General features: G+C 62.4%; 4 protein-coding genes and 1 non-coding gene across 6 annotated transcripts in view; 3 read left to right on the plus strand and 2 right to left on the minus strand.

Moving 5' to 3' along the window:
* Positions 1 to 3,153, plus strand: part of ABCA3 (ATP binding cassette subfamily A member 3) — a 31,624-nt gene extending 28,471 nt beyond the window's left edge. The window contains exon 31 of the mRNA XM_021529649.3: positions 610 to 3,153. Coding sequence (XP_021385324.2) covers positions 610 to 741 — 132 coding nt within the window. The 3' untranslated portion in view covers positions 742 to 3,153. The remainder of the gene's footprint in view (positions 1 to 609) is intronic.
* Positions 3,154 to 3,796: 643 nt separating this feature from the next.
* Positions 3,797 to 7,374, minus strand: MCRIP2 (MAPK regulated corepressor interacting protein 2). Its single transcript, XM_021529713.2, has 5 exons — positions 7,244 to 7,374; positions 7,083 to 7,164; positions 5,353 to 5,480; positions 5,049 to 5,150; positions 3,797 to 4,242 (listed from the first exon to the last, which is right to left on the minus strand). Exons 1-5 carry the CDS (start codon positions 7,293 to 7,295, stop codon positions 4,172 to 4,174), a joined length of 435 nt encoding a protein of 144 aa, XP_021385388.2. The 5' UTR covers positions 7,296 to 7,374; the 3' UTR covers positions 3,797 to 4,171.
* A 1,420-nt stretch (positions 7,375 to 8,794) lies between these two features.
* Positions 8,795 to 8,865, plus strand: TRNAG-CCC (transfer RNA glycine (anticodon CCC)). Its single transcript has one exon. It is a non-coding gene; the product is annotated as a tRNA-Gly (tRNA).
* A 17-nt stretch (positions 8,866 to 8,882) lies between these two features.
* METTL26 (methyltransferase like 26) lies at positions 8,883 to 11,888 on the plus strand. Of its 2 annotated transcripts, XM_021529716.2 has the most exons (6): positions 8,883 to 9,147; positions 10,283 to 10,445; positions 10,542 to 10,601; positions 11,014 to 11,081; positions 11,288 to 11,366; positions 11,433 to 11,888. In XM_021529716.2, the coding sequence occupies exons 1-6, from the start codon at positions 8,951 to 8,953 to the stop codon at positions 11,478 to 11,480; spliced, it is 615 nt and encodes a 204-aa protein (XP_021385391.2). In that variant the 5' UTR covers positions 8,883 to 8,950; the 3' UTR covers positions 11,481 to 11,888. The 2 variants fall into 2 exon arrangements, with proteins under 2 accessions (XP_021385391.2, XP_021385392.2); XM_021529717.2 differs by lacking the exon at positions 10,542 to 10,601.
* A 429-nt stretch (positions 11,889 to 12,317) lies between these two features.
* WFIKKN1 (WAP, follistatin/kazal, immunoglobulin, kunitz and netrin domain containing 1) lies at positions 12,318 to 15,064 on the minus strand. Its single transcript, XM_021529695.3, is given in 3 exon segments — positions 12,318 to 13,808; positions 14,652 to 14,916; positions 15,003 to 15,064. Coding segments are annotated over 3 exon segments (1,818 nt in total).
* Positions 15,065 to 15,754: the final 690 nt, after the last annotated feature.

Here is a 15,754-nt window from a genome sequence, read left to right on the forward strand (position 1 = left end):
GAGTATAGAGAGAGTATAAAGTATATATATAGAGTATAGAGATTATAATAAAACTATGTATAGAATTATATAAAAACTAGAGTGAGTTTATAAATATGTATATTATATGTAGCTCAATATAAAAATGATGTGTATGCTAGATACAAATGATTATGTATAGTGTTTATAGTATTATAAATGTTATTTCTATATTATATAAATATTTTGTATATATAATGTGTTAGCAGAAACCTTGGGCAGGAATTCAAGCCCAGATATGTGTGTGTGTATATATATATAAAATACATATATAGTCATATATATATGTATGTATTTGTATATATGTATGCATTTATCACATATAAATGTGTAAAACAATCATATCCATAGCATATGTTTTTAAATGGTGTCAGATACTCCTGGCTTCCCCTCACTCTCCTGCCGGGGAAGGTGTCATTTTCCTGTGTCTCCCTGGAGAAAAAAGCTTTCTCTGCTTTCCCTGCCACCCCCTGGAGGTTCCCTATCACAGCATGGTGTTCCCTGTCAGAGCCTGGAGCTCCCCCTGTGGCCCGGGGAGTCTCCTCCCGCCGAGCCATGCTGCCTCGTGTCCCTGCCTTCCTTCCCGTGCAGGTCTTTGGGGCCCTGGAGAAAGCCAAAGAGAAGTATCGCTTGGAGGACTACTCCGTGAGCCAGATCTCCCTGGAGCAGGTCTTCATGAGCTTCACCCGCTTCCAGCACTACACAGAGGACAGAGGGAAATGAGCCCCCGGTGCCCTTCGTCACGGACTGCCCCTCAGCCTATACATAGTATATATAGAGACAGTAATTTATATATTGGCGTGTCTTCAATACTGTAGAAACGTAAAACTTCCCACCGAGGGGTGCGAGGATGGCAGCGCTCCTGCCGCTGCCACCGGCTCTGGGTGTGTGTGAGTGTGTGTGTGTGTGTGTGCATGTGACACTGCCACTCTCCAGCCTTCTTCCATCCATACAGCAAAAAAATTCCACCCAAAAAAGCCTGGAGAGCTTGGATGGGTGGAGAGGGGTGTTGGACTCGGGTTGGCAGAGGAGGAGAGGGATCCCCTCTGCTCTGCTCTTCCCTGCCCATTGCTCACACCTGCGGGACGCTGCCCCGTGCTCCTCACCCACATCTCTGTGTTGGTTGGTGGTTGCTCGTGGTTTTAGCAGGAAGCTGTCACATAGCTCAGATCCAAACCCTCCTTGGGGCAGCAGGATGTGCTGGGATTGCCCCTGGGAGCACTCTGTGTCCAGCCAGGGGGAGATGGCTCAGCTCCTGTCTGGCATGGGAAAGAGGAGGCCTTGTCTCCTTTAAGGGCTTGGGAAAACTGTCTGCTTGCCAAGCCTGGCCCGAGGAGCTGGCTCTGGCCCCAGCTGTGCAAAGGGAGCAGCTGTGGTGCCAGGAGCTGGCACTGGGTGAGAGGTAGCAATAGAGCAATGCCAGAACTCAGCCCCAGGAACAGCACGTGATGGGCATGGCTGGGGAGCCAGAGCTGGAGGCAGTGAGGGGCGCCCAGGGACGGGTGAGAGGTGCCACAAGGTCCCAGGGGACACTGTGGGTTGAGTGAGGGGTGCTGCAGGGTCTTGGCTGCGCTCTGTAGGACGGGTATGAAGTGTCACAGGGTGCCCAAGGATGCTGCTGGCCTCAGTGTTGTGCCCATGCAGGGGTTCTGCCAGCAGCATCGCCCCACACTGTGCAGTGCAGCCACAGGACCAGTTTGAAGCCAGCGACGCCCTCGCTGTGCCCGTGTCCTGCAGAGCTCACCTCTTACACCCCACACAGCTCCAACCTGACCATATCTGTCCTGCATCCCCCTCCTCATCCCCTCTGCCCCTGACCAGGCTGTGCCAGCAGCAGGCAGGGAGCAAAGGCCCTGGCCTGCCCCTGCCTGGCTCCAGGATGCTGCTGGTCACCAGCATTGCCCAGTCTTGCCTGGGCCCAGCTGGAGGAGGCAACTCCTTGGAGTTTCCCAGTGACTGGGTTGGGGTTTTTTTGTTTGTTTGTTGGAAATCTGTGTTGATTCTTGTCTGTCCTTAATTAGTCCCTGTGTCACCTGGGGCAGCCCCTTGGAAGCTGCCCCATGATCAATGCAGAGCTATTTGCACTATAGTACTACACACAATTGCACATAATTAATATTTATAGCAAGGGGGGCTGATTCCCTCCCAGTGATTGCATTGTCAGGGGTTTGGTTATATTTTTGGGTTGGGTTTTCATTTTTTTCCTTGTGACTGACCATTTATTCCTGTTCCATTTCTTCCCTTTGCTTAATGTTGTTCAGATCAATGGTGCATCATGTTACTAAGAATTCCCCCAGATCTTAAAGGTGTGTGTTTTTATTAGTCAGCAGCCAGCTTAGACACCTTGGAGTCCTTTGGAGTTGCTGGCAGGGAGGGATTGCACCCTGGGAGCATCCTGGTGGGCAGCAGAGCCACCCACTGCCAGGGCACCATGCAGGTAGTAATCCCAGCACCAGTAACTTTCCCAGGAAGGGAAGAAAAAGGGAAGATGCTTTTTGCTGGGACGGTGAAGTGCTGCAACTCCCAGTTACTGTTTTCTGGAAAGAGAAGTACAGCAAGATGTAGTAGATCCTCACAGGCTTGTCCTGCGATGAGAAACAGTGGGAACATGGAGGTTTCAGGGGGTGAGATGCAAAAGTGCCACAGGCTGGCAGTGCCCTGAGCACAGCAGCAACAGTCCATGTGCTGTTGGCTCTGGTGCCCCCTGCAAGGCTTGGTGCTGGGTGGGGACACAGAGGCAGCGTAACCCCCACACTGCCCATGATGCCAGGGCAGAGCTGGTGGGAGAGTCCATGGCCCCAGCCCTCCATCACTCTGGGGCCACCCTGGCCTAAATGAAGGAAGTGCTGTGGAAGCAGCATTTCCCTGTCCCGGGGGGCTGTAGGGGCAGGCACTGCAGGCTGTGCGTGGTGCTGCTCCTGATTTCAGTCACAGCTGCAGTGCCAGGTGTGCCAGCCCGGGGCAGGCAGCAGGACCAGGAGTGCTCTGTGGGCAGGTGCCAGGGGCTGCTGCTGACACTCTCTGGCCTCCCAGCTGGGAGAAGCAACACTGCTCCTGGGCAGCTTCTACTCCCCACTGGCTGCAGTGTGGTTTTTGTTCCCATCATAGGAATAATAAAGATGATTTTTTTTTCCAGCGGGTGTTTCCTGGCCTCCTTTGGATTCAGACTCTATTCAGCCTGTGCTGACCTCCTGCTCTCTGCTTGGGCAGAAAGACATGGGGGTAGAGGGGTGTCCTACAAAACCAGAACTAGAAAAGCTCAGTCTGACTTGGAAAAGCCCAGCAGCTGAGGAGTTTTTTTTGTAGAAGCAGAAGTTGGGGTCCCCATTCTTTTTACCTCAGGCAGCCACAACTGTCCTCTCTCAGCTCTCCCATACAACCACAGGTGAGGAGGAGACCTCGAGCCCGGTACTCAAGATGCCTTTTGGCCTCCATGGCAGGGGGCAGCTGGTCCTGGCACTCCCATTCCTGCAGCTTTGCCCACCTACATGCTGCAGCCCAGCTCTGGAGCACAGCCAGAGTGCTCAGCCCCCGTTGCAGATGCCCAAATGCCCCCCCAGCCAATCCCAAACATCACCTAAGGCAGCACCAGTCCCTGGCTGAGCCCCAGGACATGAGGCAGAATTGGTGCAGCTGCAAGGAAGAGGAGCTCCAACCCCGTGAATCCAGAGAAGCCAGGTTCCCAGTGAGCCACGAGTCAGCCAGGCGCATCCCCTCCAGGACACGATGCTGCAGCCCCTGCTCCCCCTCCTCCCCATGCCACGAGCGCAGCTCCACGGGCAGTTTCAGCGCTTTATTGTCGGGCGGTCCTGCTGCAGCTCCCCCTGTGCTCCCCGTGCTGCAGGGGGGAGCCGCTCCCTTGTCCCCAGCGTGGCACTGCAGTGTCCCTGGAGCTGGAGGCTGCAGGAGCTGCAGCAGTCCGAGAACTGGCACTTAAGGAATCCTGGCTGGGGCTGCACGCTGCTCCTCTGCGGGGCACGGGGAGGGCGCGTGGCCGGGCATGGCTGTGGTCCGGTCCCTCTGGGCTGGCTCACTCCACTTTGGGCATCTTTTAAAAACGTGGTTCAAGAACACCACCGATGCTGGGCTGTCACCAGCTGCTCGCAGCTTTGTTTCTCTTCTAAAGAAACCAAACGCAACCTTTTCTTCCCTTTTATGAGCCGTTCTCGATTTTGGCCAGAAATTGCTGTGCCCACCACTCCTCCAGGTCGATGGGAACAAAGTCTGAAAAAGAAGGGAGGGAGAGAGGGGAATAGCTGGAGCAGGAGCAGAGCTCTGGGTGCCCTCTTCCAAACCCCAGAAAAAATGACCACAGAATCACAGAATTTCCTGAGCTGGAAGGGACACAGGGATCCTCCAGTCCAGCTCCTGGCCATGCACAGACACCCCAACAATCCCACCCTGGGCCTGACATCTTTGTCTAAACACTCCTGGAGCTCTGGCAGCCTTGGGGCTGTGCCCATTCCCTGGGGTGCTTGTTCAGTGCCCAGCACCCTCTGGGGGAAGAACCTTTCCCTGATATCCAATCTAATGACACCCCCAAGCCTCCTCCACCTCTGTGCCATGTCCCCAAAAGGCCAGACTGGGTGTACAGGAACATTCTCTTCCTTGGGGAGTTCTCAGCTGCTGCAAGAACCTGCAGGTTGCTGACTCCGGGTGCCACCAGACAAGTGTTGTCCCCATGCCCAATTGTTCCTGCTGGCCCCAGGAGAAGTGGGTTCCACAGGTGCCTCCTTTCTCTCCAGCATGATCCTGAGCCCCTTGGTGGCAGGAGAAGGCCTGAATGCCAGAGGAGTCAGCAACAGAGTGGAACATCCAAGGGACGCAGTGCAACATCCCCACCACAGTGCCTGGGGCCAGCTGTCTCCCCCCAGCACCCCCAGAGTGACCCAACCAGCCCCTCTGGCACGTCCAGCACTGGAATCCTCCTTGTCCTTCCACCACAGCTCTGTTCAGATGCAGACTGAGCCCACAGCCACTGCACCCCGAGCCTGATGCACCCCAAAGTGCCACAACCACTGCCCACTTACTTTTGAGTCCGGGGTTGGGGGTTTTCTCCACATACTGCACGGGGCCGCAGGCGCTCTCCCCGCTCCGGCTGCCGTCCAGCTGCTGCTCTACCTGCTGCCAGGCTGGAGAGGGGAACAAGCGCTGCATGGGTTTGGGATGGGGGTCCCCAGTGTGGGGGGCTGTGGGACAGGAGCAGGAGGTGGAGCAAAGGAGGGCAAGCCCCCAGGCCGGGGACTCCATGCCTGCCACCGATGTCCCCGGCATGGAGGGACTCCATCTGCTCCAGGTCCCCTGGGTGCTGCCCCAGGGACCCTCTGCCCTCACCTTCATAGACAAAGCGGACATTCTCCTCGTGGGCCAGGGTGTAGCATTCTTCAGGGGCTGAGATCTGCTGCAGCAGCAGGGGGGGCCTCTTGCCGTTCACTCTGTTGAAGACGAGTTTCTGCACTGGACTGTGGAGGAGGGAAGCAAAGGGGGATGAGGGCACAGGCAGCTCTGCGCACCCCAGCAAGAACTGGGGTGGTTCAGGTGTCCTGGGCTCCCCCACGGTGCACACACTCACCCACAGCTGTGGTCACCCAGCCTTGTCCTCAAGGACTGGGATGGAAAGGGACCCAGCCCCCAGGGGCAGGGGATTCTGACACAGGAGGGGTGCAAGGGGAGCTCCCTGGGGAAAAGCACCAGCTGCCCATCTCCCACCCATCCTGCAATCTAGCACCAAGTGCAGTCCCTAAGATAAAGAATCTGCCACTAAAATTGCAGGAACATGAGGAAATGGAAGTGAAATCCAGTCAGGTACTGGACAGAAGATGTGCCATCTTCTGCAGATCAAGCACTCAGGTTCACTGGAACAGCTCTGGCCCCAGCATGGGGCACACAAGGCGCCCCAGGACTGGGATGTTACATTCTGAAAAGTACGAGCAGGTCAGGCTTCCTCAGAGCTGGGATGCCCTCTGCTGAGGGGCACTTCAACCACTCCCTCCCTGGATGCAGCAACCCCCACCAGAGCTAAAGGAAAAACTTGGGATGAGACTTGGGAGCATGTTCAGTGCAAAACTCCAGTATTTTGGCTTTTCTGCTCAGCTCCAGGGCAGGACACGTCTGCAACAGCCACGTTCCTCATGGGACAAAGTCTAAGAGGCCCTAGGAGTGGGTTTGGAGGGCAGGAGAGACTGGGAGCAGGCAGCTCCTGCAGATCTGCAGGCAGGGGCTGGGGAGGGCAGTGACATTGTAGCCCCCACATCCAGGGGCACTGGGCAGACAGGAGGAGGGCAAGCATGGCAGAAGCCACTCCAGTGAATTCTAGAGATCCTGGAAAGCAGAGGGACTGGCGGGGGAGGCTCATCCATCCACTTCTTGGAGCTGGAGAGGAGGTGCAGAAACAGCGGGGTCCCACTATCCTGTCTGGGTGTGCTGTGACTCCAGCCCTCAAGTTTGGAAAGAGTCTCCTTAGGGGTCCCATCACCACCCCCCAGCCACTGGAATACCCCACAGCACCCAGCCAGCAGCTCCAGGTATTGCTGCGGGACACAAATTCACCCAGCAAGTGTCGCCCTTGCTTTTGGGGCAGAGGGGATCGCCAGCTCCGCGTGGGCTCCGCGGCCCCCGTGGGTGCGCGGCGCGGCCAAGCGGGCGGGCCCGGCGCTGGCCCCGCCGCCCGGTTTGTGCAATCGGGGCCGGCGGCGGGTGGGGGTTGCGCCAGCGGCCCCGCCTCTGCCCCGCACCGGGACCCCGCCGCGCCGCCTCCTTGGCGTGACCCCCTGGGCCCACTCCCCGAGATTTTTGGGTACGGCCCGTGGGAAGGAGGGGGACCGGCGCTCCGGTGTGTCCTGGACGCGGGGCTGCCCCGGCACGCGTGCACAGAGCTCCGCGGGACGCGTGCGGGCACAAGCAGCGCTGAGACCCCCGGGGCGAGCGGCACCGAGCGGAGAGCCCGCGTCCCCTCCCGCGTCCTGCCAGGCGGCCCAGCCGTCCCGTTCCCCTTCCCCTTCCCAAGGTCAAGCGGCGCGGCCGCCCCAGCGCCGGTCCCCGTCCCAAGGTCAAGCGGGGCTCACCTGGCGGGGGGCCACGGGCCGGGCTGCGGCCGGCCCCGCAGCTCGCCCAGTTTGCTGCTGTCCACCGCCTGCTGCGTGGGACCTGCGGGGAGCGCGGGGCGTCAGGGGGCGGCGAGGGTGGCAGCGAGCCCCCGCGGCCCCGGCCCCGCGCCCCCCGGTACCTGTGCGGCGCTGCGTGGCGAGCTTGCTGGGGCCGCGCGTCAGCGTGTACATCCTGCGGGCCCCGGCCCACGGCCCTGCCGCCCCTGCCCGAGTGCCTCAGGTGTCCCTCACCGGGCGTCAGCGGGCTTCGCCGAGCCAACCTCCGGGCACGCCCCCGCTTGAGTTAAAGGGAACGCGGGGGAAGCGGTGGGACGCGGCGACAGCGCGCGGCCGCTCGGGGCCGCGGGGGACACGCGCGGGACAGGCCGTGGGGACACGCGGGAGGCGTGCAGGGACACACGCGACATGTGTGCTGCGTAAGGGACGTGCCTGGGTTGTGGGGACACGTCGGGGACACATCGGGGGCGCGCGTGGGGATTAATGGGGACACGCAGGATGAAGGAACATGCACTGGAGACATAAGCAGGGCGCATATGGGGACTTCCATGGGACACAGAGGGGACATGTGGGACTCGCACAGGACGCACAGAATGCACACAAGGGACATTGGACCGTGCGGGGCTCAAGTAGGGGAAAGGGCACAAGCAGGCACGTGGGACACAAGATGGCACAGACGCGCAGAGGACACGGGAGTCACGGGAAACTCGGGGGGACCGGCACGGGGACATGCAGGAGACAGGACACTGGAGCCACGGCACACACAGGGGACAGACAGGTGTCATTCCTGGACCCCGGACAAAGGACCCAGGCAGGGAAAAGTGAAGGGGCGCAGAGGCAGGGGCTGAGGTGCCACCCCCACGGGGACAGCGCCGTGAATAGTCCCGAGCTGCACGTCCCATGACCAGCGCAGGGAGCCGGGGCGGGCAGCCGCGTCCCGGCCAGCGCCGTAACCTTTGGAGCGGGGACGTCCCGCCAAGGTGTCCGCACGTGGCAGGAGGTGCAGACCCAGGACACGACCCCGAGCTGGACCCCGGCCACCCCGCAGTGTCCACCGGCCGCCCCTGTGGCTGTCGACAGCACCCGGAGTTTTGGGGAGAGATCGTGTGATAAACACGAGGGTGACCTTCGCCTTTCCGCCACGTTGCCCCGGTAGCGGCCAGCGAGGGAGGCGTGTAAGAGGGTACCTCCCATAAAAGCCCAGCAGCGCCTGACCCTGGTGGGTGCCAGGCAGGAGCAGACCTTTTGGGGGTGTGCATCCACTGCTGTCACCCCCAGCCCTGTTATTGTGCCTAAAAACAACCCTGACCCATGGGATGTCACTACTGGCATGTAACGTGCTGGCGGCTGTGCCTCAGTTTCCCCGCAGACCTGCCCGGGGTTTCTAAGTGCCTGTTGGCGCACCCCTGACCTTTTCCACGCTTGGAAGGCCTGAACCCCTAATCCTTGTGCTCTAGGTGGATCCCTCCGGACCTCCATCACCGGTGACTGCTGTCGCGGGAAAGGGCGGGTGGGGGTCCCCCCTCGCCTCCGTTTTCCTGGGGTGCCCGCGCAAAGCCTCGCTTTGTCCCTTTCGGGGGTGCCGCTGCGTGGCGGCGGAGCGGCGGCGGCCGGGCCGGGGTCCCGCGGGGGCGGCAGCTCCGAGGGGCGGCGGGAGGCGGCGGCTGCCGGCCGCGCCGCTGGTGTAGTGGTATCATGCAAGATTCCCATTCTTGCGACCCGGGTTCGATTCCCGGGCGGCGCAGTTTTCTTTCTCCTTCCCCTGCCGTGGGGGCTCCGCCCGCGGCGCGGGGCGGGCCGGGAGCTGTAGTTCCGCCGCCGGCCCGGCCATGCAGGTCCCGGCGGCCGCGGAGCGCAACAAGGGCCCGATCCTGGCGGTGCTGCGGGAGTGCGCGGGGAGCGGCGCGGGCGCGCTGCGGGTGCTGGAGGTGGGCGCGGGCGCGGGGCTCCACGCCGCGCACTTCGCCCGGGCGCTGCCGCAGGCGCGCTGGCAGCCCTCGGACATCGACCCCGGGGCGCTGCGCAGGTGAGCGGGGCCGGGGGTCCCGGGGGGACGGGGACCCCGGGGGCTCCACCGGCACCCCTTCCCACGGACCATGGACCCGCGGCCCCCGCTCTCTGCTCCCCATTTTATTTATTTATTTATTTATTTATTTCGGGGATTTTGGGAAAACACCAGCGTCCGACTCTCCTGCAGCCCGGGCTCTCCTGCTTAGTGCTTTGTTCCCTCCAGGAGAACCCCGATATTCAGCTCTTGGATGAACTGGATGCATATTTTTTCCCAGTAAAGGCCTACTCAGCAGTGGGCCCAGGCTCCACGATTCTTTTATTTTTTCAGGAAAAACCCAATAATCGACTCTCCAGCAGCCCAGGCTCCCCCACTTGCTGCTGTATTCTTTCCAGGAAAACCCCAATATCCTGCTCTCAGATGAGCTTAATGTTTATTTTTTCCCAGCAAATACCCCCTTGGACAGTCCAGACTCTCTGGCTTGATGCTTTATTTTTTTCCAGGCAGACCACAATATTCAAGTCCTGCCCAGCCCAGGCTCCCCAGGTCAATACTCACTATATTTTCTTCAATAAATCCCCAATAGCCAACTCCCAAACAACTCATGCTTCCCAGCTCCCCAGCTTTATTTTTCCCAGAAAACTCCCAAAATTCAGTTTTCCACCGCAGAAAAATAATTAGCCTGGTGGGGAGGTGCTGGTACCAGCTCCTGTCCAGGAGGAGTTTGGTGCTGCCCACCCAGCAGCACCCACCACCCTGGGTAAAAATAATCTCCAGGCTGGGAGGCTGCAGGAGCTGAGACCTAGGTGGTGAATGTGCCAAAAAGGACATAAATAACAGCAAAATCAGGAGGTGCTGGTGCAGTGGTGCCCGTGGGGTGCCCCACAAGGGGACGGTGCTCCAAAACTGGGGAGGTTTGGCCCTGGGGCCTCTGTGTCCACATGCTGCTGGTTATCCAGGCACTCCCAGTTCTCCATCTGGCAGCTGCAAGCAAAGGGCTGGGCAAGGAGCCCCAGGCTGTGCTGCACCCACGTCCCTTTGTGGGTGTTCCTCCACTTCTGAGAGCCCACGCAGGGCTTTGTCCCTGCCTGCAGCACCTGCTGGGGGGCACGGGGCACCCGGCTGGGCCTGAGGCGGGGTTTGGTGCCCACAGCATCGCTGCCTACGTGGAGGCTGCAGGGCTGCCCAACCTGCTGCCCCCCATCCTGCTGGACGTGTCCCAGGGCTGGGAGACCTGGGGGGGCACCCAGCCCGCCTCCCTCGACCTCATCGTGAGCATCAACATGATGCACATCGCAGAGCTGCGGTGCACCGAGGTGAGCAGCCCTGACAGCCCCTTCCCCTGCCAGGCCGAGGGGGCTCCCAGGGCGTTCCCCAGCCCCCTGACCTGGTCCCCGCCTCTCGTTCCCCAGGGCCTGTTCAAGGGTGCTGGGGTGCTGCTGAAGCCTGGAGGTGTGCTCTTCACCTATGGGGTGGGTCACCTGTCCTGGTGCAGGAGCATCCTGGGGGTGCAGGATGCCAGAGTGGATACTGGGGGGGCAGGTGGGAGGGCAGCTGCAGTCACGGCTTAGGGGGAGAGCTGGAAAATGCAGGGGCTTGGCTTCTGGGGGTCTCTGCCTTTTTGGGCACATTCTGAGAACTGAAAAGAGCAGTTTTGGGGGAGACAGATCTTGTCCTCCCTCACCTCATCCAAAGCAGGGTCTGGGGGTGCCTGCAGTGGGTGACGGGACTCACAGTGCGTGGCGGGACTCCCTGGGGGCTCTGTCTCTTCCCGCTTGGCTTCTGTGCTTGGTGGGGACACAGCAGTGTCCGTGGAACCGGAGCTGGGGTGGAGGAGGAGGCACAGGGTGGCTCCTGCCTGCAGCTCCAGCTGTGTCCCACCAGCCCTATGCCGTGGACGGCCGGATCAGCCCCCAGAGCAACGTGGACTTCGACCACAGCCTGAGGCAGAGGTAGGAGGGGGCTGGGGAGCTCAGGCTCCTGGGAGCCCATCCCGTCCTCTCTGTCCCCCCCTGCAGCCGCAGGAAGCTCCCTCCCAGCGTGGTCCTTCAAGATAAGCCACGCCTGAGGGCAGCCCCCCAGCCGGGGGTGCCCCTGGTTGATGGGGCTGGTTTGGGGCGGGGTGTCCCCGGGGTGACCCGCGCCTCCCTCCCCGCAGGAATCCCGCCTGGGGGCTGCGGGACACGGCGCTGCTGCAGGAGCTGGCTGAGGCCAACGGGCTGTGCCTGGAGAGGATGGTAGGTGATGGGCGCTGGGGGGCTGCCCGTGCGGTGTGCACCCCCGAGCCCGCTCTGTGCTTCCAGGTGGACATGCCGGCCAACAACAAGAGCCTGATCTTCCGCAAGCTGTGACCTGCCCTGGCGGCGCTTCCAGCGCCTCCCAGCGCTGCTGTCCCCACTGAAGCCTCCTGCGGTGTCGCTGTCCCACCATGGCTGCCACTGGGGCTGGGGACAGCAGTGATGGGACGGAGCCCCACTCACCCCAGCTGGGGCTGACTTGGCTGGAGGGGGGGTCCATCTCCCCTAGTGCCCTTGGAGCTCCCTTTGCAGTGGGGTGCCCCAGCCTGGACCACAAGAGCCAGCACAGCTGCTGTGGGGGACACAGGTGTGTGTGGGGTGGGGGCACACAACACCCGTGGGCATGGGGGAGACTCCTTGCTCCATTTCCTTGGAGGATCTTGTGCTGGTGGTGTTCCCCCTGCCCCCCTCCCCAGGATTGTGCTGCTGCCTCCGCAATAAACTCTGTGGCTTTGCCCCCCATGCCCCAGTAGCTCCCTGATGTTTTCAGCACAAACACTGGGGTTGGGTGTCCCCAGTTCCACCTCCAGCACCAATGAAAGGGCCAGGTCCAGCACCCTGGGGTGTTACACTGGGCCCAGAGGCTTTGGTGAAGTGGGAAGATTTTATGAGTGGGGTGGTCCCAGCAGATCTCCCACCCCTCTGCAACCCAACTCAGTTCTCGATTGCTGCTGGACAGTAATTGGGGGGGGGGGGTCACACAGTGGGGGGAACATGCGGCAGATAAATTACAGTGGAGGTGGGAGCTGGTCTGGGGCTCAGCATGGGGTTGGGGGAACTACATGACAGTGGTAACCTCTAGACACAGGCGCTGGTGCAGGGGCTCCCTCGGGCTGCCCCCTCCGTGCTGGGTCTGCAGCTCCCCCCCAGTCAGCACATCCTCACTCTCCCCTAGTCCTGGAAGCGGTTCAGGAGGTCGCAGGTTTTCTTCTCCATCAGCTCATAGATCTTCTTCACCCGTTTGTCGTTGGCCGCCCGGACGTAGCTGCTGGGGTCCAGCGTGGCCATTCCATCGTGCACCTCGCCCATGATGATCAGGGGCCCGTCCTCCGCCGTCATGTTGGGGCAGGGGCAGCTCCAGTCCATGTCGGTCAAGGTCACCTCCAGGTACTTGATGTTGAAAAACTTGAGGCCCATCTTCTCATCCTTGAGGACGTCCTCGAGAGCAAAGCGGGCTATGCCGGAGTCCTGGTCCTCCACGATCTCCATGAGCCGCCCCACGATGGCGAAGTCGCTGCGGCAGAGGCTCAGCACCATCTTGCTCTTCAGGCGGCAGGCCTTGCACTGCAGGCTCTTGGGGAAGGGGCACACGTCCTCGCAGGTCTCCTTGCTCTCAAAGTTATTGGTGTTGCCCTCGCAGCCGCCGTAGACGAAGGAGTGGCACTGCTTCAGCAGGTGGTTGTACGCCCAGCGCGGCTCCCAGTTCTGGCAGGGCCCCTGCACCATGGGCAGGAGGCAGGTGGGGCGGGCGCTGCCCAGGCAGGCGGCTCGGCACTCCTCGTACGTCTCGAAGTGGTTCCTGTTGGCCCCGCAGCCGCCGTAGCGGAAGGTCAGGCAGGAGCCCTGCTTGGCGTCAAAATGCCAGCGCACCTCCGTGGCCTCGCACCGCCGCCGGTCCGGCTCCTTCAGGCACTCGGCGCTGGGGAAGGGCTGGGGGCTGCCGGTCCGCGGGGTCCCCCCCGGCTCCCGCCTGAGCACCGACAGCGGGAAGTCGGCGCGGAGCAGCCCGGCGGCGTTCCGGGCCGTGCAGGTGTAGATGCCGGCGTCCTCGTGGCGGGCGTTGTAGATGACCAGCTGGCCGATGTTGGTGACCACCACGTTGCCGTACATCTGGTCCGGCCGCATGATGAAGTTCTCCTCCCGCTCGCTCTGCTTCTCCCAGGTGATGTCGGGCTGCGGGCGGCCGCTCACGTCGCAGCGGAAGCTGACGGTGCCGCCGGCGCGCACGGACTGGTGGAAGGGGTTGGTGTAGAGGGCGGGGGGCACCGGCACCTCGGGGCCGGCGCCCGGCGTGGGTCGCGCCGTGGTCTCCTGCGGCACGGGGCTGGTGTCGGGCCAGGTGAAGATGTGCTTGCAGGGCACGGTGGTGAGGCGGGTGCCGCGCAGGCACGCCTCGGCGTCCATGTAGCACTTGTTGTAGTAGGTGAGGCCGTCGGAGGCGCAGGTGAAGTTGGGCTCCTTCTCGCAGCGGTCCTTGCACTTGCAGACGGGCTGCCCGTCCCAGATGTCGCAGTCGGAGCCCTGCTGCGCGCACACGAAGCTCTCGCAGGAGGCGGCGGGCGCCACCGCCAGCGCCGGAACGCTGCCGTCGGCAAAGCGCGCGGCCACGCAGCTCCGCAGCCCACACACGTTGGTGCAGCACTTCTCAAAGTCTTCACAGTCCTGGTCGGGGAGGGAGAAGAGATTGCGGGGGGAACGTGGGGGGTCACCGCTGTGCTGGGGCTGTGGGTGCTGTTCCCACCTCTGTGGGACTTTCGGGCGGGCAGGTGTCCCCCGCACAGCCCTGTGCACCTTCAGCATCGCTGGGCTCCGGCTAAGAGCCGGACCTCCCCGGCACATCTGCACCGGCCCCAGCCCACCCTCAGCACCCCCAGGATGTTTGGGGGTGCACCACAGTGGTGACGGTCCCTTCTCCCCACGGCAGAGTGCAACTTGCCCTTCTCAGCTTTTGCTGGCCAAGGGGAGACAGAACGCATACAGACGAATTGTGAAGGAGTCTCCCCTCGGGGTTCGGACAGCCCTAACCGGGATGGGGTTGCCTCTGCTCAGCCTAGTGGAGCTCAGAGCCAGGGCTCTCTGGGATGGACAACCTGGTCTGTGGGTGGGCTCGGGCCCTCAGGGAAAAGTTGGGAGACCATTCTGTCCTCGGCCTGATGGGGTCCGTGTCCCAGCACACCCATTCCCTTCATCCCAGCCAGCCTTTTGACACGCTGGAAGCATCCTGGGGGTGCACAAGGAGGGTGTTCTGACCGTGGGACACGGTCTGAGAAGGTGACATGAGGAGGCAACGAGCAGTTTCTCTGCCTGTGGGGGACTGGAGAGCCCAGCAGACCGGAGGGGTTTAGGGGGCAAAGCTGCAGCAGGGCTGAGCTCGTTGCTCTGAAACAACTGAACCGGCTGTGCCACCCAGCACAGGACCCACACCCCAGATCACCTCCTTCGGGGTGCTGGGGATGCTCCCCAAACCCTGTTACCGCCCGCCGCCCCCGCAGCCCCCTCGCTCACCTGGTCAGCCTGGCACTCCCGCTCGCAGGTGCTCTGGGCGTCCACCCACAGGTTGGGGTTCAGCTGGTTGGGGCAGACGCCCAGGTGCCGCATCCTGCCCGGCTGCAGGCTCAGCCCGGCCGCCGCCGCCAGCACGGGCAGGAGCAGCGCGATGCCCGCGGGGACCCGCTGTCGCCCCGCACGCTGGCCGCGGCCCCCGCGCCCGCCTGTCCCGCGAGGAGCCATCGGGCCGCCCCGCACCAGCGGCCTGGCTCACTGGCGAGGGCTCGGGAGAAATCACATTCAGGACGGACGGGATCACGGAGAAGGCGGGCGGGCGGGGGGACAAAGAGTAGGAGGAGAGGACCAAACCTCTGTCCTTCAGCACACCCGGCGCCCGCCGGACCACCGGCGATGCCGCCCGCCGCCTCCATCCATCGCCGCCGCTCGGCTCTCGGGGCGCCGGGGACACGGCGGCAGTGGCGGGCGGCTCTCGGGGCTCAGTCCATCCCCGGCACGGCCAGCGGGGCGAGTGGGGTGGAAGGGGAGGACGGGAAGGTTGTAATCTGAATCCCCTCCCTTCCCACTGATGTTTCTGGGTGTTTGGAATGGGAAAGGCGCTGACCTCAGCCTCTAACCCCGGCGAGCCCGGCGATCCCTGGGCAAACACGGGGGGAGATCAAAGGCAGAATGCAGAAAGTCTCCAAAGAGGGAGAGTGGAAAGGGGGGGGCGGCGGGGGGTCGCACACAAAAACCCGTCCGGCCCACGGAGCCGAATTCCTGCAGAATGAGAAAACAGCCGGAGCCTGCGGTCCCCTCGGACGGGGCGGCCCGCGGGAGGTACGCGGAGCCCACGGAGGCCACGCTGCGGGCGGCCGGGACCCGGCTGGCCCGGGCGTCCCGCAGCCCGCGGCGCATCTCTGGGCACTCACCGTGCCCAGGGTGCCGGCAGCGGGACAGCGGCACGGCCCCAGCCCTCTTTCCAGCCCGCATCCCACGAGCGCCGGGCTGCCGGCACAGGACCGTGTCTCGCCTGGCGGGGTGGGCGCCCACCCAGCCCCCCTGGAGGGGCTCCCCCAGCCTCCCGGGGCTCCCAGCCCTCCCTCCCCAATGATTTACAGCCA

Source organism: Lonchura striata, chromosome 16 (genome assembly GCF_046129695.1).
Source record: "Lonchura striata isolate bLonStr1 chromosome 16, bLonStr1.mat, whole genome shotgun sequence".
Classification (NCBI taxonomy): domain Eukaryota; kingdom Metazoa; phylum Chordata; class Aves; order Passeriformes; family Estrildidae; genus Lonchura; species Lonchura striata.

Excerpts from the sequence above, each read along its gene's own strand:
- MCRIP2 (XM_021529713.2), bottom strand. The coding sequence starts at position 7,295 with ATGTACACGCTGACGCGCGGCCCCAGCAAGCTCGCCACGCAGCGCCGC. Across the intron at positions 7,165-7,243 it reads CGCCACGCAGCGCCGCACAG|GTCCCACGCAGCAGGCGGTG; the intron begins GTACCGGGGGGC and ends CGCTCCCCGCAG. Across the intron at positions 5,151-5,352 it reads TGTCCGCTTTGTCTATGAAG|CCTGGCAGCAGGTAGAGCAG; the intron begins GTGAGGGCAGAG and ends TCCCCTCTCCAG.
- METTL26 (XM_021529716.2), top strand. The coding sequence starts at position 8,951 with ATGCAGGTCCCGGCGGCCGCGGAGCGCAACAAGGGCCCGATCCTGGCG. Across the intron at positions 11,082-11,287 it reads GACCACAGCCTGAGGCAGAG|GAATCCCGCCTGGGGGCTGC; the intron begins GTAGGAGGGGGC and ends CCCTCCCCGCAG. Across the intron at positions 11,367-11,432 it reads GGCTGTGCCTGGAGAGGATG|GTGGACATGCCGGCCAACAA; the intron begins GTAGGTGATGGG and ends CTGTGCTTCCAG.